The 17,032-nt window shown below is 35.8% G+C and overlaps 1 protein-coding gene and 1 pseudogene across 1 annotated transcript in view; one reads left to right on the top strand and one right to left on the bottom strand.

Moving 5' to 3' along the window:
- The window catches only part of COBLL1 (cordon-bleu WH2 repeat protein like 1), a 56,893-nt gene that overhangs the window by 5,980 nt on the left and 33,881 nt on the right, over window positions 1-17,032 (top strand). Inside the window, exons 3-7 of the mRNA XM_087819396.1 lie at window positions 6,399-6,600; window positions 8,448-8,676; window positions 9,390-9,428; window positions 13,520-13,617; window positions 13,729-13,965. Coding sequence (XP_087675522.1) covers window positions 6,399-6,600; window positions 8,448-8,676; window positions 9,390-9,428; window positions 13,520-13,617; window positions 13,729-13,965 — 805 coding nt within the window. The remainder of the gene's footprint in view (window positions 1-6,398; window positions 6,601-8,447; window positions 8,677-9,389; window positions 9,429-13,519; window positions 13,618-13,728; window positions 13,966-17,032) is intronic.
- On the bottom strand, window positions 4,635-6,382 carry LOC107544408 (large ribosomal subunit protein uL30m pseudogene; annotated as a pseudogene).

Consider the following 17,032-nt stretch of genomic DNA (forward strand, 5'->3'; position numbering starts at 1 on the left):
GAATTAGGTTGGTTAGCATAAGATGAATAAGCATCAGTAACAATAGGGAATGTTCTAAAAATCCCCATACGATCATTGGTAAGGTTAATTGGGTTGTCGGTATGCATTTATAAGGGACAGATGGAATCCATTCAACTCAGCTGTTTTGAGGATTTATTGAAAGTTTGTAAAATATTTTATTAGGTACTGGGGCATATTTAAAGAATCATAATAAGGAATACCTTTATTCGTGGAGTTCTACCCTTATCAGATGCTTGAAATCCATCTATTTATAATAAATACTTATCATGCATCCTCACTTTCCTGTGACAGTTCCTATTTGTACCTATTATCCCAGAGTAATTACTAATGGTCCCCTCTCTCACTCTCAAGTGTCCCAGATTGAATGATAAACTACATAGCCACCCTGTTGGTAAGTGACTGTTTAAGCACCTCCAGGGTTTGGAAATTCACCAAGGCAGAAGTTTGTACATCTTGCAAATCTGAAATCTGTTTGGTGAACCGTGACCTGCATTTTTGATTCCCAGTGGGATCTTTATAACACAAAAGTAGAAGTCTTGTCTCATATAGCAGGTACTCAAACTAGAGCAAGATTACCCCTAATATGTGTCACAAATGCAGAAAGCGTCACCAGCAGATTTAGGGGGTGATCTAGTGATTTCATCAATCTATGAAGTAAAATTGTGGCAGATAGCCTATAGCTTGTTGTAAACCATCTGTCCCCTCCTGCATCCTGACTTGGGGTACCATAGGCTAAAATATAGCTGAGTACAGTTTTAGGAATCAGGACATTCTAATTCCGACTGCTCCCTAATTCTCTATATGGTCTTCATTAACTGGTCATGTAACTTCTCTAACCTCCATTTTTTTCACTCATAAAGTGGTAGTAGCTTTTGTGGTGGTTGTGTACTCAAAGGAGATAATAGGTATGAAATTAATACACGGGATTGTTACTTATTTGTAAAAGGAAGTGGGAAATCTCGTGGATTTTTTCCATTTCATAGAAGAGTTTTTAAAGAGTCTTAAAAAAATATATCAGCCCTCTAGAAAATCATTTTACAAGAGAGAAAAAATATATAAATAATATTAATGCAAAGAAGACTGTTAAGTAATATAATAAACCAAAATTCAAAGTGGTTTGGTAGTATAGAGAAAGAAAACTCTGCTTCTTAGCTGAGTGAGGAAGTGATCAAGTTCAACCAGTCCTTTTCAACTTGAAATATTTTGGCTCGTGTTTCAGGTTGATTGCAGGCATGTGTTCCTGCCTTAGCAAACAGGAAGACAAGCATCCTTCCTGTGGTGATCCCGTGGTCAAAACTGCTGGCCAACTTCTGTTAGGCGCATCAGGCCCTGATAATTATCCGCAAACCAAAATCGTTGTTTTTAATAGAAGTAATTTGGCATCTGGGTGGGTAGTTCTAAACGACTATACTCAATAGATGATTTCATTTTCTGTGGGTGTACGTGGTGACTCGTTGATCCTGACAGCAGCCCTGTTGGAGGCAAGGTCATCTTAAACCGCAGTGTCCTACTTCGATAGTTCACTGCTCCTTTATGGTAGAGCTAGGCAGCCAGTTAATTCTCACCCGCAGAGTCATCTAGGTCAGGGTCATCTCTTTTCTGCTTTTAGTACCAAATGCTGAGGTTTCAGTTAAATACTTCATGCATTCTAACTGGTCTAAGGCTGTTTTGGAAAATATCTTAGCCTGACTTAATGCTTATATCCCACCACTGTAAAGATGTCATGGCTATTGATACAACAAAGCTACTAGTCAAGTTTTTAAAAAAAAAAACACCCCCCCACGGCTTTCACAACTATATGTTTTTTAAAGCATATGGACGTCCTTTCAACAACTTTGCCTTTTTGTGTGTCAGATACTGTACAGAGATCTCAGTTATACATTGTCTGCTGTGCGTTTCAACTCATGGATGTTTGAGCAGAATTATCTAGAGATAAATAATCACTGGTTCCTATAAATTCCACATCCAATGACATTGACCTCACTATGTATTAGGTCTGGGAATAAAGGTTGCTAAAGGGTGGTCCTCCTAGAGAAAAGTTCACATCTAGGTATAAATGGAACCAGATAACATCTTGAGGTCAGCCTGCTCCTTAAGATCTAGATAAAATTGGCCTGAACCCCTATTCTACTTTTTGCAGAATGTTCAATCCCCTTCACAATATATATATATATTTAAAATATATCTTTATTGATTTCAGAGAGAGGAAAGGAGAGGGAGAGAGAGAGATAGAAACGTCAATGATGAGAGAGTTATTGATCGGCTGCCTAGCCCACAACCCGGGCATGTGCCCTGACCGGGAATCGAATCGAACCCCGATCGCCTGGATCCTAGGTCGACGCTCAACCGCTGAGCCACGCCCGGCCAGGCCCCTTCACAATATTAATGTAAGTTCCCAAGGGTTTAGCCAGAGGTGGCTCCAACTTTATATATTATTTTTGGATTCTTATTTTTCAGCCTTTACATTTTGAAATTTTCTTTCTTTTTTTGATTTAATCCCTCTCAAATCTACCAGAACTGTAGTGATGGTTTGTAGGTCACCAGGGAGAGGTCGGTAAGCATATCCCATAGCCAATAATTTAATTGTTGTGTCCTTTCAGCAACCCCGTCACTTTGTAGTGTCCCTGCAATCCTGGCCTTTTTCCACCAGCTAGTTTCTCCTTTTGTCTCATGCATCTTCTGACCCGTTTCTCCTTCAGTTGGCTTTAATCTTATCAGCTTCTTACAAAATATATAGGGAATCTGACTAGTTTAAGTCTTCAACCATCTCCCACCTGCAGTTTTGGAATAGCTTTGTGACTGTGCCCTCAAGCTCTTCTGAATACAACAGTCAGAATATAATCCTTTTAAAATGTAAACTAGAACACTCCTCAGAACTCTTCAGTGGTTTTCAAATTCCTTAAAACTCAAGGTTTTCAACAGGCCCTTAGGTCTTCACTGTAGCAAACTGATTTCTGTGTTTCTTTAAACATGTAGAGCACACTCTTGCCTCAAGGCCTTTGTACTTGTCAGCTCTGCCTGGAATGCTTTCCCCAAATATCTCATTCCATTCAGGTCTTTATTCTAATGTTATTTTTCTGTTTAGGACATTTCCTGACCTCCCGTGTTTTGTTTTTCACTATAGTCTTTATTGTGATCTGACATTCTGTGTGTTTCACTTGCTCCTTTATCCTTTCTCTATCACGGTTGCAAAATCTGTAGTATGTGTCAGAATTAGCAGGAGTGCTTGTCTAAGCACATATTGCTGTGCCTCCCAGATTTTCTGATTCAATGATCTGAGGGGGGGGGGGGGCTAGGTCTTGACAATTTGCATTCCTAACAAGGTCCCAGTGATTCTGATCCTACTGGTCCATGAATCACAGTTTGAGAACCAATGCACTAGAACTACTCGGTCCAATATGGTGGCCACTCACCACCTGTGGCTATTTAAATTGAAGCGAAATGAAATGAAAAATTCAGTTTTGTTAGTCCACTAGCTCGATGTATTTCAACTGCTCAATAGTAGTGAGGTAAGAATTTCCAAACCTACAGAAAACTTTGTGAGGGTTTATTTGAGCCAACTGAGGATGTGCCTGGAAGCAAGATATCAAAAATTCTCTGGAGAATTGACAGTATAGCAGATCTTTTTATGCATTTTGGGTCAAAAGAGAGAAAGTAAGGGAGATGACATGAAATCCATTGGTGGTAGGTTAAGGAGGGGGAAATCTTTGGATTGAAAAGTAAAAGGAAAGAACATATGTACAGTAAATAGGGATGGTATATTGCAACAAGAATATATCCAAACTTGAGGATGGTTAGAGGGTCCAGAAAAGAGGATTACTCTGGCATTTTAAGGATTTGTTAATCTAGATGCACAAGAACAATGGACAAAACTTGCTTAGATAAAGATAAAACTTTTATGAAGAAAGTTATAGGCCTGGAGTGTGACAACCCACCATGGCCTGCCCAGTTAGTAATTTATGTTCAGATCACCCTGTGTGGTTACCTTTAGTCACTGAGCTGGGCAGATTTACTTCAAGCTCTTTTCTCATTCACAATAGCTACATGTGGTGAGAGGCCACTGTACTGAACAGCACAGATATAGAAAGCTTCCATCATTGCAGAAAGTTCTATGGGACAGCATGCTCTGGAACATCCACTACATGAAGATGGATTTCTTTTCTGTTTTTTTGTTTGTTTGTTTTTTCTCCCAAAGTTGTATCCTCATATTTGTATATCTGGTCCACTTGGAGTTTGCTTTAGTGTAAGTAATAAAGAAGATACATATTAAGTATATATGTATAAAGGTATATATATATATACATATATATGTATAAAGGTATGTATATATAAAGGCATATATATATGTGTGTGTGTGTGTGTGTGTGTGTGTGTGTATATATATATATATATATATATATATATATATATATATGGGGCATTAATTGATTTCAGTGAGAGAAAGGGAGAGGGAGCGAGAGCGAGACAGAAACATCAATGATGAGAGAGTCCTTGATCAGCTGCCTCCTGCACGCCCCCTCCTGAGGGTTGAGCCTGCAACCTGGGCATGTGCCCTGACCGGGAATCTAACAGCGACCTCCAGGTTCATAGGTCAGTGCTCAACCACTGAGCCATGCCGACCAGGCTATAACTTTTGTTTTAGCATTTAAATATATTTTAATGAGAACACTTTTCACCATCTTTAAATAAAAATGATTTGTACTTTTAAATCTGGAACTACATTAGACTTAAGTGCTTCCTGGTCCACGGGGCTTAGATGAACTACTAACTCCCCCGTCTTTTTGAGGCGTCTGTGAGCCGTGTCCTGCTTGTTGGAGCTTGATTGTTATCAAATGTTTAACCACTTTCCATTTTTGCATTCGCTGAAGGGAAGCTCTTGTGAATTTGAGGACTAGGCACTTTTTCTAATCCAAGCATCTTTATCACATCTTTTTCCCATTATGGACTTCTTTTTATACTTTTTATTCTGGTAACAGTATGCAGTTTATAAGGGTGCTGTGCATCCCCACCATATTTTTCATGATCTGCAGGTGAAGGCTGAGACACTTTATCTGGAATTCTTGCTTTGGTAAGTTTATGACAAATTCAATCTGTACAAATGAGACTCCACACATGTCACAGTTTGCAGTCTGCCTGGGGGCCTCTGAACTATTAGGTGCAAAATCCTGGCCGTCAGTGTGGTAACTGTTCTCTGTAGAGGCTACTGACAGGAAGCTGAGCAGAGGAAAGACCGATATGTAACTTGTTTTCCATCAGATGGCTAGTCAGTTTTCCCAGTACCAGTTGTTGAAAATGTAATTCTTCTTCCAGAAATTTGAAATACCGTTGTTATGTGTGGTATTAAATTCTCACCTGTGTTTGTGTCTGTTCTAGAACTTTCTGGTCTACTGTATTTATCTTTCTGGGAGACTTTACCTAATCCTTCTTCACCTTATTTACTAGCAGAAAGAGAAGGTACCATTTCCAAGTGTAGAGTTGGTGTATCACATCAAATTGCTCACTTAGAATACTATGTTACCATAATATAAACTTCAGTAATACCGTTATGCTAGTCTCCCTCTAGGTGTACTATCCAAAGCCAAAATTTGGGCAATTATAGACAAATTTATGTATGAGCATGTTATGTCAAGAGAAGGACTTAGAACTTCTAAATATTATTGTGAAAGCATCTAATAAAGACATAGGGAATGTATTTTAAGAGCTGGAAAGTTATTCCAGAGAACATTTGTTACTGCAGGACGTCAAGTCTTTTATTCATTGTTCCTGATACCTGTATAATAGGGTACCACGTGTATGTGGGGGAGAAGGGAGGGGAGGGAACCATTGTAAAGCATGCTTCTTTATCCTGTGGAGACCGGGATGGCCTAAGATTGGGCAATAGCCACAAAAGGTGAGCTTGAGGTAGGGAGGTGAACACAGGGTGGTTTGGGAATCTATACGACGACGTATTTTTTACCTCAACACTCCACGTTGTCAGACAACGACCTTCCTCAGCAGGAGACCGCCTCTCTGGAAAAACTCAACCAGAGAAGCTAGAGACCTGGGGACTGTATTTAGGAGAATGGGGGTGAGGTGCATGTGGAACGGGGTGTACTAAATCAGAATTGGCTTACTGAACGATGACATTCTTAGCCTCGTTTTCCTGTCTGAAAGCCAGTAGCCGGCTTCATATCTCCAGTTAAGAGATTGAAGAATTTTTGTGGTTTTTTAATGACATTTGTATCTTAGTGGAAAGGGCCACCTGCTTACCCTCAAGTGAAGCTCAGCACTGTACCTCAGTCCATGGGAATAGGGCCTTTGCACAGTGTTTTAGTGCCTCAGTCAACTTGAACAGTTGATGAAATTGTTTTGTGATCAGCATTACTCTTGTTTTACAGTAAACCTATGATGGACTTGTTGATATTCCTCTGTGCCCAGTATCACTTGAACCCATCAAGTTACACAATTGATCTGCTGTCAGCTGAAAATAACCCCATTAAATTTAAGCCAAACACCCCGATAGGAATGTTGGAGGTGGAGAAAGTAATCCTAAAGCCAAAAATTTTGGATAAGAAAAAACCTACACCCATAATACCAGAGGTAAGAATTTCACTGTAGATTTTGGTATCTTCTGGCTAAAATACTAAGCTGCTTTTTTAGACATTATCCACAGTTCATTATAAATAAAATAGGAATTGCCTTTCCTGGTCAAATTTGATGTGCACATGACTGGCATGTTTCCCTAGGTCACTCTCTTTAGGATTCAGTTGGTTATTGATCCTTGGGCTAAGTAGGCTATGGGGAATACTTTAGATTTTTGATGATCTAAAGTGATCTATATGACAGTATTAGAATCTGACAGTTATGAATGGTCTGTATTTTAAACTACTCTTTTAAAATGTATTTTATATATAAAGGAAGGTTTTAGAACCTTTTAATGAAAATTCGTCTCTCTCTCGTCCTTCAGACATGTCTCTTTGCTTTCTTTCTCCTAAGCTCCAGTGGCCCTACTTTTGCCTCTGTAACTTATTTCCTGAGCTCATGAAGTCCAGCTGGCTCACTTCTTCCATGGCTCATTACTTTTACCCCTATGATTTTCTAAATAAACTTAAAAAAAAATTCATTTAAGAATTTATTAAATTTTTTTTTGGCTTCTTTTACTTAGTAAGTCGTGGTTGTAATGTATTAATTTCTATATTATTTTTTATTTGAGCTGCACACTGGCTCATTTTTCTGTAATATATGGATTTTAAGCAAAAATTTTTAACCACAGTATTCTAATATCATCAATTCTTTATATAATTGTTCTTTTCTATAAGCAATAGAGGTATAGAAGAAATACTCTTATGGGTTTCAAGAAATACTCTTTCATTAGGAACATCAACCATTTTTAACTTCAGAAAATATATAAAGGTTTATATATTAATAGTTCATTTACAAATGACTTGAGTACATATATTCTCACATTCTTTATATTCTTAAAAAGATATTTTACAAATGAGTTAAATTTTTTACAACACTAAAACATTTGCTTTCTATAAAATGTGATTGAATATTAAATATTAATTAGGGTATTCGGTTATATATCTAAATATGTGTGCTAGTTATCTAGGTAGAGATAGTATTATTTATGCTATAGCATGGGTTCATATGTGGTGTCTCAGTTTTATGAATACATGTTAAGCTTTGAGGATCTGCAATCTGTAGATTTCACTTAACATGGTCACATGTTTCAAAGTTCTATTTATATACAGGATTTAATTTAGTTAAAATGATCAGATGCTTAAAAATCTCAATAATTTTGAATTAGTAGCATTAAATATCTAAATAAGGAACACTTTAATATTCTTTACTAATATATCAAAATTAGCCAAAGTAGTAATAATAATAGTGACAACAAGAGGTAGTCACAAAGCTAATGCTTAGTTATTGTAATTTAGTATGTGCCAGACACTATGCTAAGCTCTTTATATGGATTATCTCATTTAACTTATTTCAAATAGAAGTTAAAAATTTTAGTGTTTTAATCAAAATACCCGTTTTTTATTGAGACATCTAACAAACTATTAAAAGATAAATACTCCACAAGTAAAGGATAGACTAAAACATGCATAATTCTGTATACTATTCTGTATGTTTGTTAACTTTAAAGTAACTATTTTAAGGAACAAAGCAAAAATACCCATGTTTCTTTTTGGATTTAAATCTATTTACTACTTTACTATACAAGGGTTGTGAATTTAATCTAGATTATTTAATAAGCAAACTGTTTCTAAGAATTGGATTTGGATTTAGGAGGTAACATCAAAAAGAATTTTACACTGAAATAGAACATTTTGTTTATTCTATGAATATATACTTGTAGATTTCTCCTCCTTCTAGATATCATTGTAGAAAGTTTATCTAAGTAAATTATGGTATAACTCTGGCTTTAATCTGTGTTTCAGAAAACGGTGAGAGTAGTGATCAATTTTAAGAAAACACAGAAGACAATAGTGAGAGTTAGCCCACATGCATCACTTCAAGAACTCGCCCCCATTATATGCAGCAAATGTGAGTTTGATCCATTACATACACTGTTGTTGAAGGATTATCAGTCTCATGAGCCCCTCGACTTGACAAAATCTCTTAATGACCTGGGACTAAGAGAATTATATGCCATGGATGTCAGCAGAGGTAAGACTTTTTGTTTTTTCATTTGACAGTATGTGCATATATGTATATGTGTGTGTATTGTGTTTATGTGTAATTTTTCTCAAGTTCATAATGGCACTTTAATGGATCCTATACATAGAAGTCAATACATGGGATTGGAAATAAGAAGAGCAAAAAATATATAATATAATTTAACTTGATTTCAGTTGTTGAAATTGGAATAAAAACTTGTCTTTTCTTAGCTGTCATCACATTTTACAATTTTCCATCTACCTATGAATAGTTTTATCAGCGGAATTTAACTTAATTCTTTGTGGCTTTGAGACTTAAACAGAAAATAAAAGTTTGCAAATAAATTCACTGTGGTTCTAATCAAGCATGAATTACTATGGTCTCACCATGATTTTGTCAGAGTCTTAATTATCATTCAAGTTTGGAAGTTTCTAAATTTTTTTTTCTAAGATCAGCACCCAAAATCAACTGGCTTATAAAATGAATCATTTTAATTCCCCAAAATTTTTAAATAGAAATAGTTTGCAGTATTAATCTATAGAAAAATTTATTCTCTTGAAATTTGGAAATCTTAGATCTTCTGTACATAGAACTTCAAATTTTATCCTGAGATCGTGGCTTTATGTAAATCCATAGACAACTATTTCAACTCAGTGATGTTATATACTTGAACAAACATCATCTTTAAGTCACTTTACCCTCTTTTACCCCCTCCTCTGTAGCCACTTCTGTTACTGCCTTCAATAAGTCATCTTTACAAGGTAAGATATATGAATCACTAGAAACAAATTATAACTTGAAATCTATTTCTATTGGGTACATGGAAAATAAGTTCCTGACTTTACCTGCTTTGTTTTTTTTAATATTACAAATGTGTACAAAATTTTAACTTCAACAATCTTTGTGTTTTCTTTCCTGAGAAATAATTTATAAGGCTATCCTTGATTTCTGAATTTAATACTGTAATTATATTTTAATAACTGTTTTAAAATTAATATTAACCTAAGAATGTGAGAAATCTATTCTTGACTCTCAGATAAAAAAAAAAAAAGATTTTGCTAGCATCTTTATTGAGTACAAATGCTGATAGTTGGTGGTACCATGAGAGAATCTTAGATTATTTCCACTGAACTGTTATTCGTCCTAATTGGGATATACGCATCAGAGGAAATTTTTGCAGCCATTAAGTTGTTTGTGAATATTTTGTAATAACTTGGAAAACGGCTCATACTAAAATTAGCTTTTAAATCACTTAAATGTGTTTAATACAGTTGTAAAAAAAACTTTTATATGAAATTTCTGAAAGAAAATACATAAAACATTTTTATAGTGGTTACCTTGGGGTGGCAGGGCTATGGGTAGCTTTTCACCCTTTTCTTTATATTACATAATTTTATAATGGGAATGTATTCCTTTCATAGTGAAAACTTTATTAAAAATAGACAATAATAATAAAGTCTGGAAGTCCTCTTTCCCCCATTAAAAAGGGATAGGCTCAGATAGTGGACTACTGTCACAATTACCACCCTACTAAAAAACACACACACAAGAAACTACACATTTTGTGTTACTGGAATCTTCTTTCTTTCCCACTTCCAATTTTTCTAGAGCACAATGAGCCTCCCAATTCCAAGAATTAAGCCCACATAAATAATAGTGTGATTAAGTGCCTATCGTGAATACAAGTTTAATCAAAGGAGTTGAAATTTCCTATGTAAAGTGTATATTGGTTAATCAGAGGGCAGGCATTTAACAAGCTCATTTGACAAGTGGATGGGGCAAATAGCTATCTGTCTGCATCTAACCTTCTGGGATGATAAAGAGATTGGAAAAAGTTGTCTTTGTGGTTCTTTCCTACAACAATATTCTGTTACTTGTACTTGGCTTTGCTCCTAACTTTGCTATTGTCTACATACATAACCCAAAGTGAATCCCGTGATCTTATTGACCTCATTCTGAAGGTGCTGAATGCATTGATTTCTAATACCCATTCCATCCAAAAACATATGTGGTTTATTCAGAGTATTAAATGTTATGATCATAACCATAAGCTATTAGAATAGGAAAATGAAGAAAGCTCCTTTTCCAGTATCAGAATCTTCAGGGTCTGTCTAATTGCTGTAAATACCCCCATCTCCTAACTTTATCTGATGTTGTCAGGAGGTTTAGAATTTTGCATGCCTTTACTTACATAGCCTCTCTTCTGGAAACAGGAAACTACAGTATTTGAGTTGCTTTCTAAGTAAGCTCAAGCCCTTGTTTGTCTTAGTGTTTAACTCTGATTTGCAGTGACCCCTGACATGGAGCATTAGTGAAGATTTAGTGAATAACTGGTGTAGAGATGAATGGGCTCCTGGAAATTACCAAAAATAATTATATGAAATAATCTGGTTATGTTTTATTGCACTACACCAGCATGTGAATTTTCCATCTACGGTAACAACTACATTTAATCGTATATCTATATATTCAGTTAGTGGAGGATTCTATCTTAAAATGAAATAGTGGCATTTCTTTTAAAAAAATTCAGAGGTATTATAAATCATCTTTAAATGGAAACCAGTTTCAGTTGTACCATTTAATGTCCGTGTGTCTTGGTGTAAGTTATTCAAACTCTCTGGTCCCCTAGGTCCTCAGATACGTAATGGGGTGATACCACCTGCTTCCATTTCTTTACATCCCCAAACTTAGAAAAAGGGCTCAGAGTGGTAACTTATGATGTCTACTTCACAGAATTGTTCTAAGAAATAAATTAGGCCTGTAAAAAGTCTTTAACCATAATGGTGCTATCCACATCTTGATTACTGCTAGTGTTTAGCACTGTCAGTAAATTCATTGTACCAAATGCATACTGCTTATTTAATATTTGAAGCATCAGATTTATAGAGTTTTTTTGTGTGAAATAAGTTCTCCTTTAATATGTTATTAAGGCTTATTGCATTAATTTAGCTATTGCTTTCCTGGAATAGCCCCTACTTTCTCATGATTTAATTTTTAAAACATTCCCTTTAAGTAAAAATACTATACATTTACCCCTAAATAATAGGTACATAATTAAGGTTTGAATTTATTTAAGACTATACATTCACCCCTAACTGCTACTTTACCTGTACCCCCCCCCAGTTTCTATATACAGTGCTTTGTTTCCTATGTCACTGAAATTACACTGCAATTTGCCATAAAACCCATGTCACTTAGTAGAGATGTTTTAAAAAATGTACAGATCCCCACTCCTTATCTCTCTAAAAAAAAAAATTCAATTTATTTGTCTTATAGAGTTTCCCATGTTCAGAATGTTGCTATTTACACCCTGTGATGCCACTTGAGACATGTATCTCTATTATATTTCCTATAAGTTGATTGTTAAATCTAGAATCTTGATCAGATTTGGTGAGATATTTTTGGCAAGAATACTTCATATATGGTACTATCTACTTCCATTAGCAGACATGTAATGATGTTCCCTTTTTTGATGTTAGCTAGTTAATTAGGATTTGAAAAATGGTCTTAATCTATTGCAAACATTTCTTTAATTACTGAGATATTTCTAAAAAAAACTAATTTCCCCATGTCAGCTATTTGCCTATCTAGGTAGAATTTATTCATAAAAGGCAGGAAAGTGTGATTCTTTACCTTCATTATTTTTTAAATAATGGTTCCCTAGCATTACACAAAGATGAACATTGAAGACCAGTTACTTTTTTAGTATCATTATGAATGTATGGAATTAAACATTACTGAGTTATTCTTAAGATACCCAAATTGTCCAGACTTTCTCCAGTAGAATCCATACCAGATTGGTTCTTGAATCCTTTTAAAACCACCCCAGTAGATTTGGGTTGCTTTCTCTCCGGTATGAGTAGATATTCTAGGCTATATTGTGTATTCTTTGATATCCACAAAGACTCAACCATTCTTAAGCTATCTTAGGTCTGTTTCGTGGGAAATGGTAGAAAGACAACCTGGGCCAGGGTGACTCAGCACTGCTGGATGTGTCAGTTCGTAGGCCCTTTCGGTTGACACTAGGAAATACTTTTTGGAGAATGAAGAATTACATATGCAACCTTGAGACTCTACATTTGCCATTCTGATTAAAGTGTGATTCCTCAATTTCGGCACTGTTGCCATTTGGGGTTGGATAATCCCTTGTTGTTGAGGGGCTGTCTTGGACATTGTGTGTTTAGCAACATCACTGGCCTCTACGCAGCAGATACCAATAACACATTCTCCTCACTCTACCCCCCAGTATGACAACCAAAGTTGTCCCCAACATTATCAAATGTCCTGTAGGGTGTGGGGGGAATCACCTCTAGTTGAGAACCATTGGATTAAAGAAATAATCATTTATTAAATATGTGACAAAGTACTAAGTAACAATAATGAATCATGTTTTAGAGAATAAAACATTTTATGATAGTTTAGCTCTGACCCAAAATATAGTTCAAAATAAACAAAGGGACGAACTGTATATAGCAATTTTCCATCTCATTTAACTTGAAGCTTTTTACTTTGAAATGTTAGCAATTGTTTATGGGACGCAGACTTTGAGTCACAAAGAATTGAGTTTATCATAGCTTAGTAATGACTTGATTGTTGGTCCTGAGTATTTTAGTTTCTCTAAGCCTCAGTTCCCTCTCTTGTGAAATTGGAGCAATAATACTAAATTTGCCTGTTGCTCTGAGAATTAAATAAGACATAAGGGTGCCTAGCAGAATGCATGGTTCGTAGTAGCCCATCAATAGTAACTTTTATAACTGGATACATTTTTCAAAGGAAAGTAATTGAGAAAAACCTTGGAGGTAAACATACAACCGCGTGTGCAAAAAGTAAGGTGCTTTTTTTTCTATTTTAGAATCCTGCCAAATATCCCCAAACTTAGACATTATGAAGGAGAAAGAAAATAAAAAGTTTTTCAGCTTTTTTCAGCGCAGCAAGAAGAAGCGGGATCAAGTAAGTATTTCCTTATTTAGCATTTTATAAGATTCTTTGAATCTGATTTTAATCACATGTGCTTTTTATCTTGAATTTACATAGAGATTTTGCCTTTTCATTCTTTATTAGACGGCAAGTGCCCCGGCAACCCCTCTAGTGAGTAATAACCGCCCAACTTTTACAAGGTCCAATACCATTTCCAAAACATACGTTTCAAACACCCTGCCGTCGGATGCACCCAAGAAGAGGCGGGCTCCGTTGCCTCCCATGTCAGCATCTCAGAGCGTCCCCCAGAACCTAGCTCACCTCCAGGAGAGGCCAGCTTCTTGTGTCATGAAATCTATGAGTGTGGATGAAACAGGGAAGGTATGTAATTTTTTGTTTTGATTTTGTTTAAGGACATGGGCACAAGACCATCTATTTTCTTCTTACCTAACTTGCCTTTTTCCACATAGGCTACTAATAAGATTGGTAACGATTACTAATATGTAATAAGGTGAATAAATAGCTACTAATAAGATTAATACTGGGAAGAGGTTCACAGTTCTGTGATGCAGTAAAGAATAAATATATAAATTTTATGTAGTTTTCACATTCAAACAAATAAATCATCCATAAACCTTAAAGTGCTGATCTATTAAGGCCCAACCAGAGGCTCTTGCTTGTATGTATTAAGAATGGAAACACTTATTTTTGAACTTTTTTTTTTTTAACAGCAACACAATCTTTGTGCCACTTTCATGAGTTTCTAACTAGATATATCTTTTGACATTAGAGAGTCTCCGGGGGGAAAGGGGGGGCGGAATATACTGGTGCTGGTCTGGTACATAGATATTCTATAGTTTAAAAAAAAAATCTCTCTATATAAATATATTGCAATTACTTTTATATATTTTTATTTCAAAGCACTGTTCTAGGTGTACCTTTCCCCCAAACTTTCTTATTACTGCTCTTCTTTAATCCCACATTTTCCTGGATTATGCTGTTCTGTAGAAATCCATTTGCAAAACTACTTTTCATGCGCATAAAATCTGTACTCTCCTTGCTTTATCCATGTGGACCATAAACAAAGTTTTAAGTAAATGTGATTGAACATGAGGCCATATATTTTGTTGCTTTTAATCAGACAAGTGATTTAAGTAACTTAAGAGCAGATTTTATTAAGATATTTGAGATACTGAGATGTTTTCCTATATCTAGGTGAAGGGTTTGATTTCCCCCTTGGAAGCTTAGCAAACTCAATGCTGAGCTAATGTTACTCTTCCCGACAAACTAATGAATATTTCTGTGCTTCCTTGGTTTAAAAAAATGATACCTGTAGATTTTAATTGTAATCTGTCATATGTATCTTTAGAAAGTAAATGGCTATTTGAATAGATAGAAATGAACAAAAAAAAGTGCTTAAACTCAGTAGTTACTTGGAAAATCATCTAGAAAGCTTTTATTTTTATTAAGATTCTCTTGTCTAATGGTTATGGTATAAAATCTCATTTTACAAATCAGAAGGATAATTATTTTTTCAAATGATACAACCATTCTCTAATAAGTTTTCCAGGGTAACTGCTTGGTAGTTGGGTGAAGTGTCATAGAAGAGGTGATTCTTGGGTTCAGTCTTAAAATATGTGTGGGAGCTCATTCTTCAGGCAGGAGAAACCCTGTTCAGGTATGCAAACGTGAGCCTATGGCACACCTGGGTGGGAGCAAGAAACAGAAACCGAGTGAGCTGGCAGAGGCCAAGTCAGCGTCGCCAAAGACTTCATTTTGTGGCTGTAACCCCTTTACATTTCTTCATAGTCTCATTTTAAAAGGCAGCATTTTCAGTATTGTTTTCCATTTTTAATTACCACAAAACTACATTATGGGAGTATAAATTATGATACTCTTGGGTAACTACCAAAGTCTATCTTTTCCTTCATAGAGAAATAAATCTTAGCTACTCCTCACAAATCTTTATTCCTCTGTCCTCATCAGTCTGTTCCAGTAAACTTCCTTTGTGGTTGGGTACTACAGAGGCCTCCCTTGTCTTTCTAATAGCCTGTTTCTTTTTAAACATTTTTTATCTTTATTGTTGAAAGTATTACAGATCCCCCCCCCCATTGACCCCCTAGTCTGTTTCTTAAAAAATTCTAGGCCACGCTACCAGTGACCTCACCAAAAGCTATTTCTTTTGATTCACACCCTCTGCTCTATGACCAGTTAATGCCCCCATGTTAAGTAATCTTTTATTTTTTAGTATATTGCCTTTGGCAAACTAGACATCTTTATACAATTTTCTAATCAACTTTTTTCTCTTGATCTGGCCATCTGGATAGTTCTTTGATGTACTGTTCAGTAGGACCAAAGATTATTTGTTTTTTTTTCCTGGAAAAGCTGAAGAACCGTATTTTATTTGTTCATTACTAAGATTCTTAACGATTAAGCTGTGGTTCTGTTTGTGAGTGTGTGTGTGTCTGCCTGCACGCATATGTTCATGTGAATTTGTGCCTATCTAGGCCTCTCAGCACATATTTCTTTAACTTCATGGCCTTATTAGATGTAATAGATGAGCCCTTGGACTTGATTTTTTTTTTTTCCTTCTTTGGGCCTAATTCTCTCCCAATAACTCAGCTCTCTTTCATTTTATTTTTTTCTTGACACTACTTTCCTTACCCATTTTCTAGATTTGGAAGTACCTGAATCCATGGTGTTAGCCTATATTTACTGTACTCTTTCAGAGACAACATTTGTTCTTTGTTGAGTTAATAACTGTAATGGTTTTAATAGTGTTCCCCCAAAAGATGTGTCCCAGTCCAAACTCCCGGTACCCTGTGAATGTGACCTTATTTAGAAATAGAGCTTTTGCAGATGTAATCAAGTTAAAGATCTGGAGGTGAGATCATCCTGGATTTAGGTTGGTCCGAAATCCAATGACTGGTGTCCTGAGGGGAAAGGAGACACAGGCACAGGGCCAGAAAGGAGAAGTCCAGGTGACGGGGAGCAGAGATTAGGGCTATGCTGCCACGAACCAAGGAAGCCAGCAGCCGCCTTAAGCTGGAGCTGATAAGTAAGCTTTCAGCACAGCTTTCACACAGCCGGGTATAATATATACGGTGAAAATGTCTGGCACACATAATATCACTAAATTTTAGTATTTTATGTGTGTTTGATAAATTTTCATAAGTGCCTGGATAACTTAAAAATTGCTTATGTTTTCTTAATAGTAATTGGCCCAGGGAATTCTCAGCACTATTTTTCTTAAGCTTCTACAGAAAAGCTAGAATTTTGGCAAGGTTGTATTGAGAAAGATTAAGGACCCAATAAATAAAATGTGGTGTATCTTACATAATGCATATAAATAAAATTGATCCCTGAGTTGAAGTTGTTTATATAGCCAGATACAAATATTCTGGAGATTTAGCAGAACTATAAGTTTATGGGTGAATTTTACCTGCTT

The sequence above is a fragment of the Miniopterus natalensis genome, chromosome 8 (genome assembly GCF_054644295.1).
Source record: "Miniopterus natalensis isolate mMinNat1 chromosome 8, mMinNat1.hap1, whole genome shotgun sequence".
Classification (NCBI taxonomy): domain Eukaryota; kingdom Metazoa; phylum Chordata; class Mammalia; order Chiroptera; family Miniopteridae; genus Miniopterus; species Miniopterus natalensis.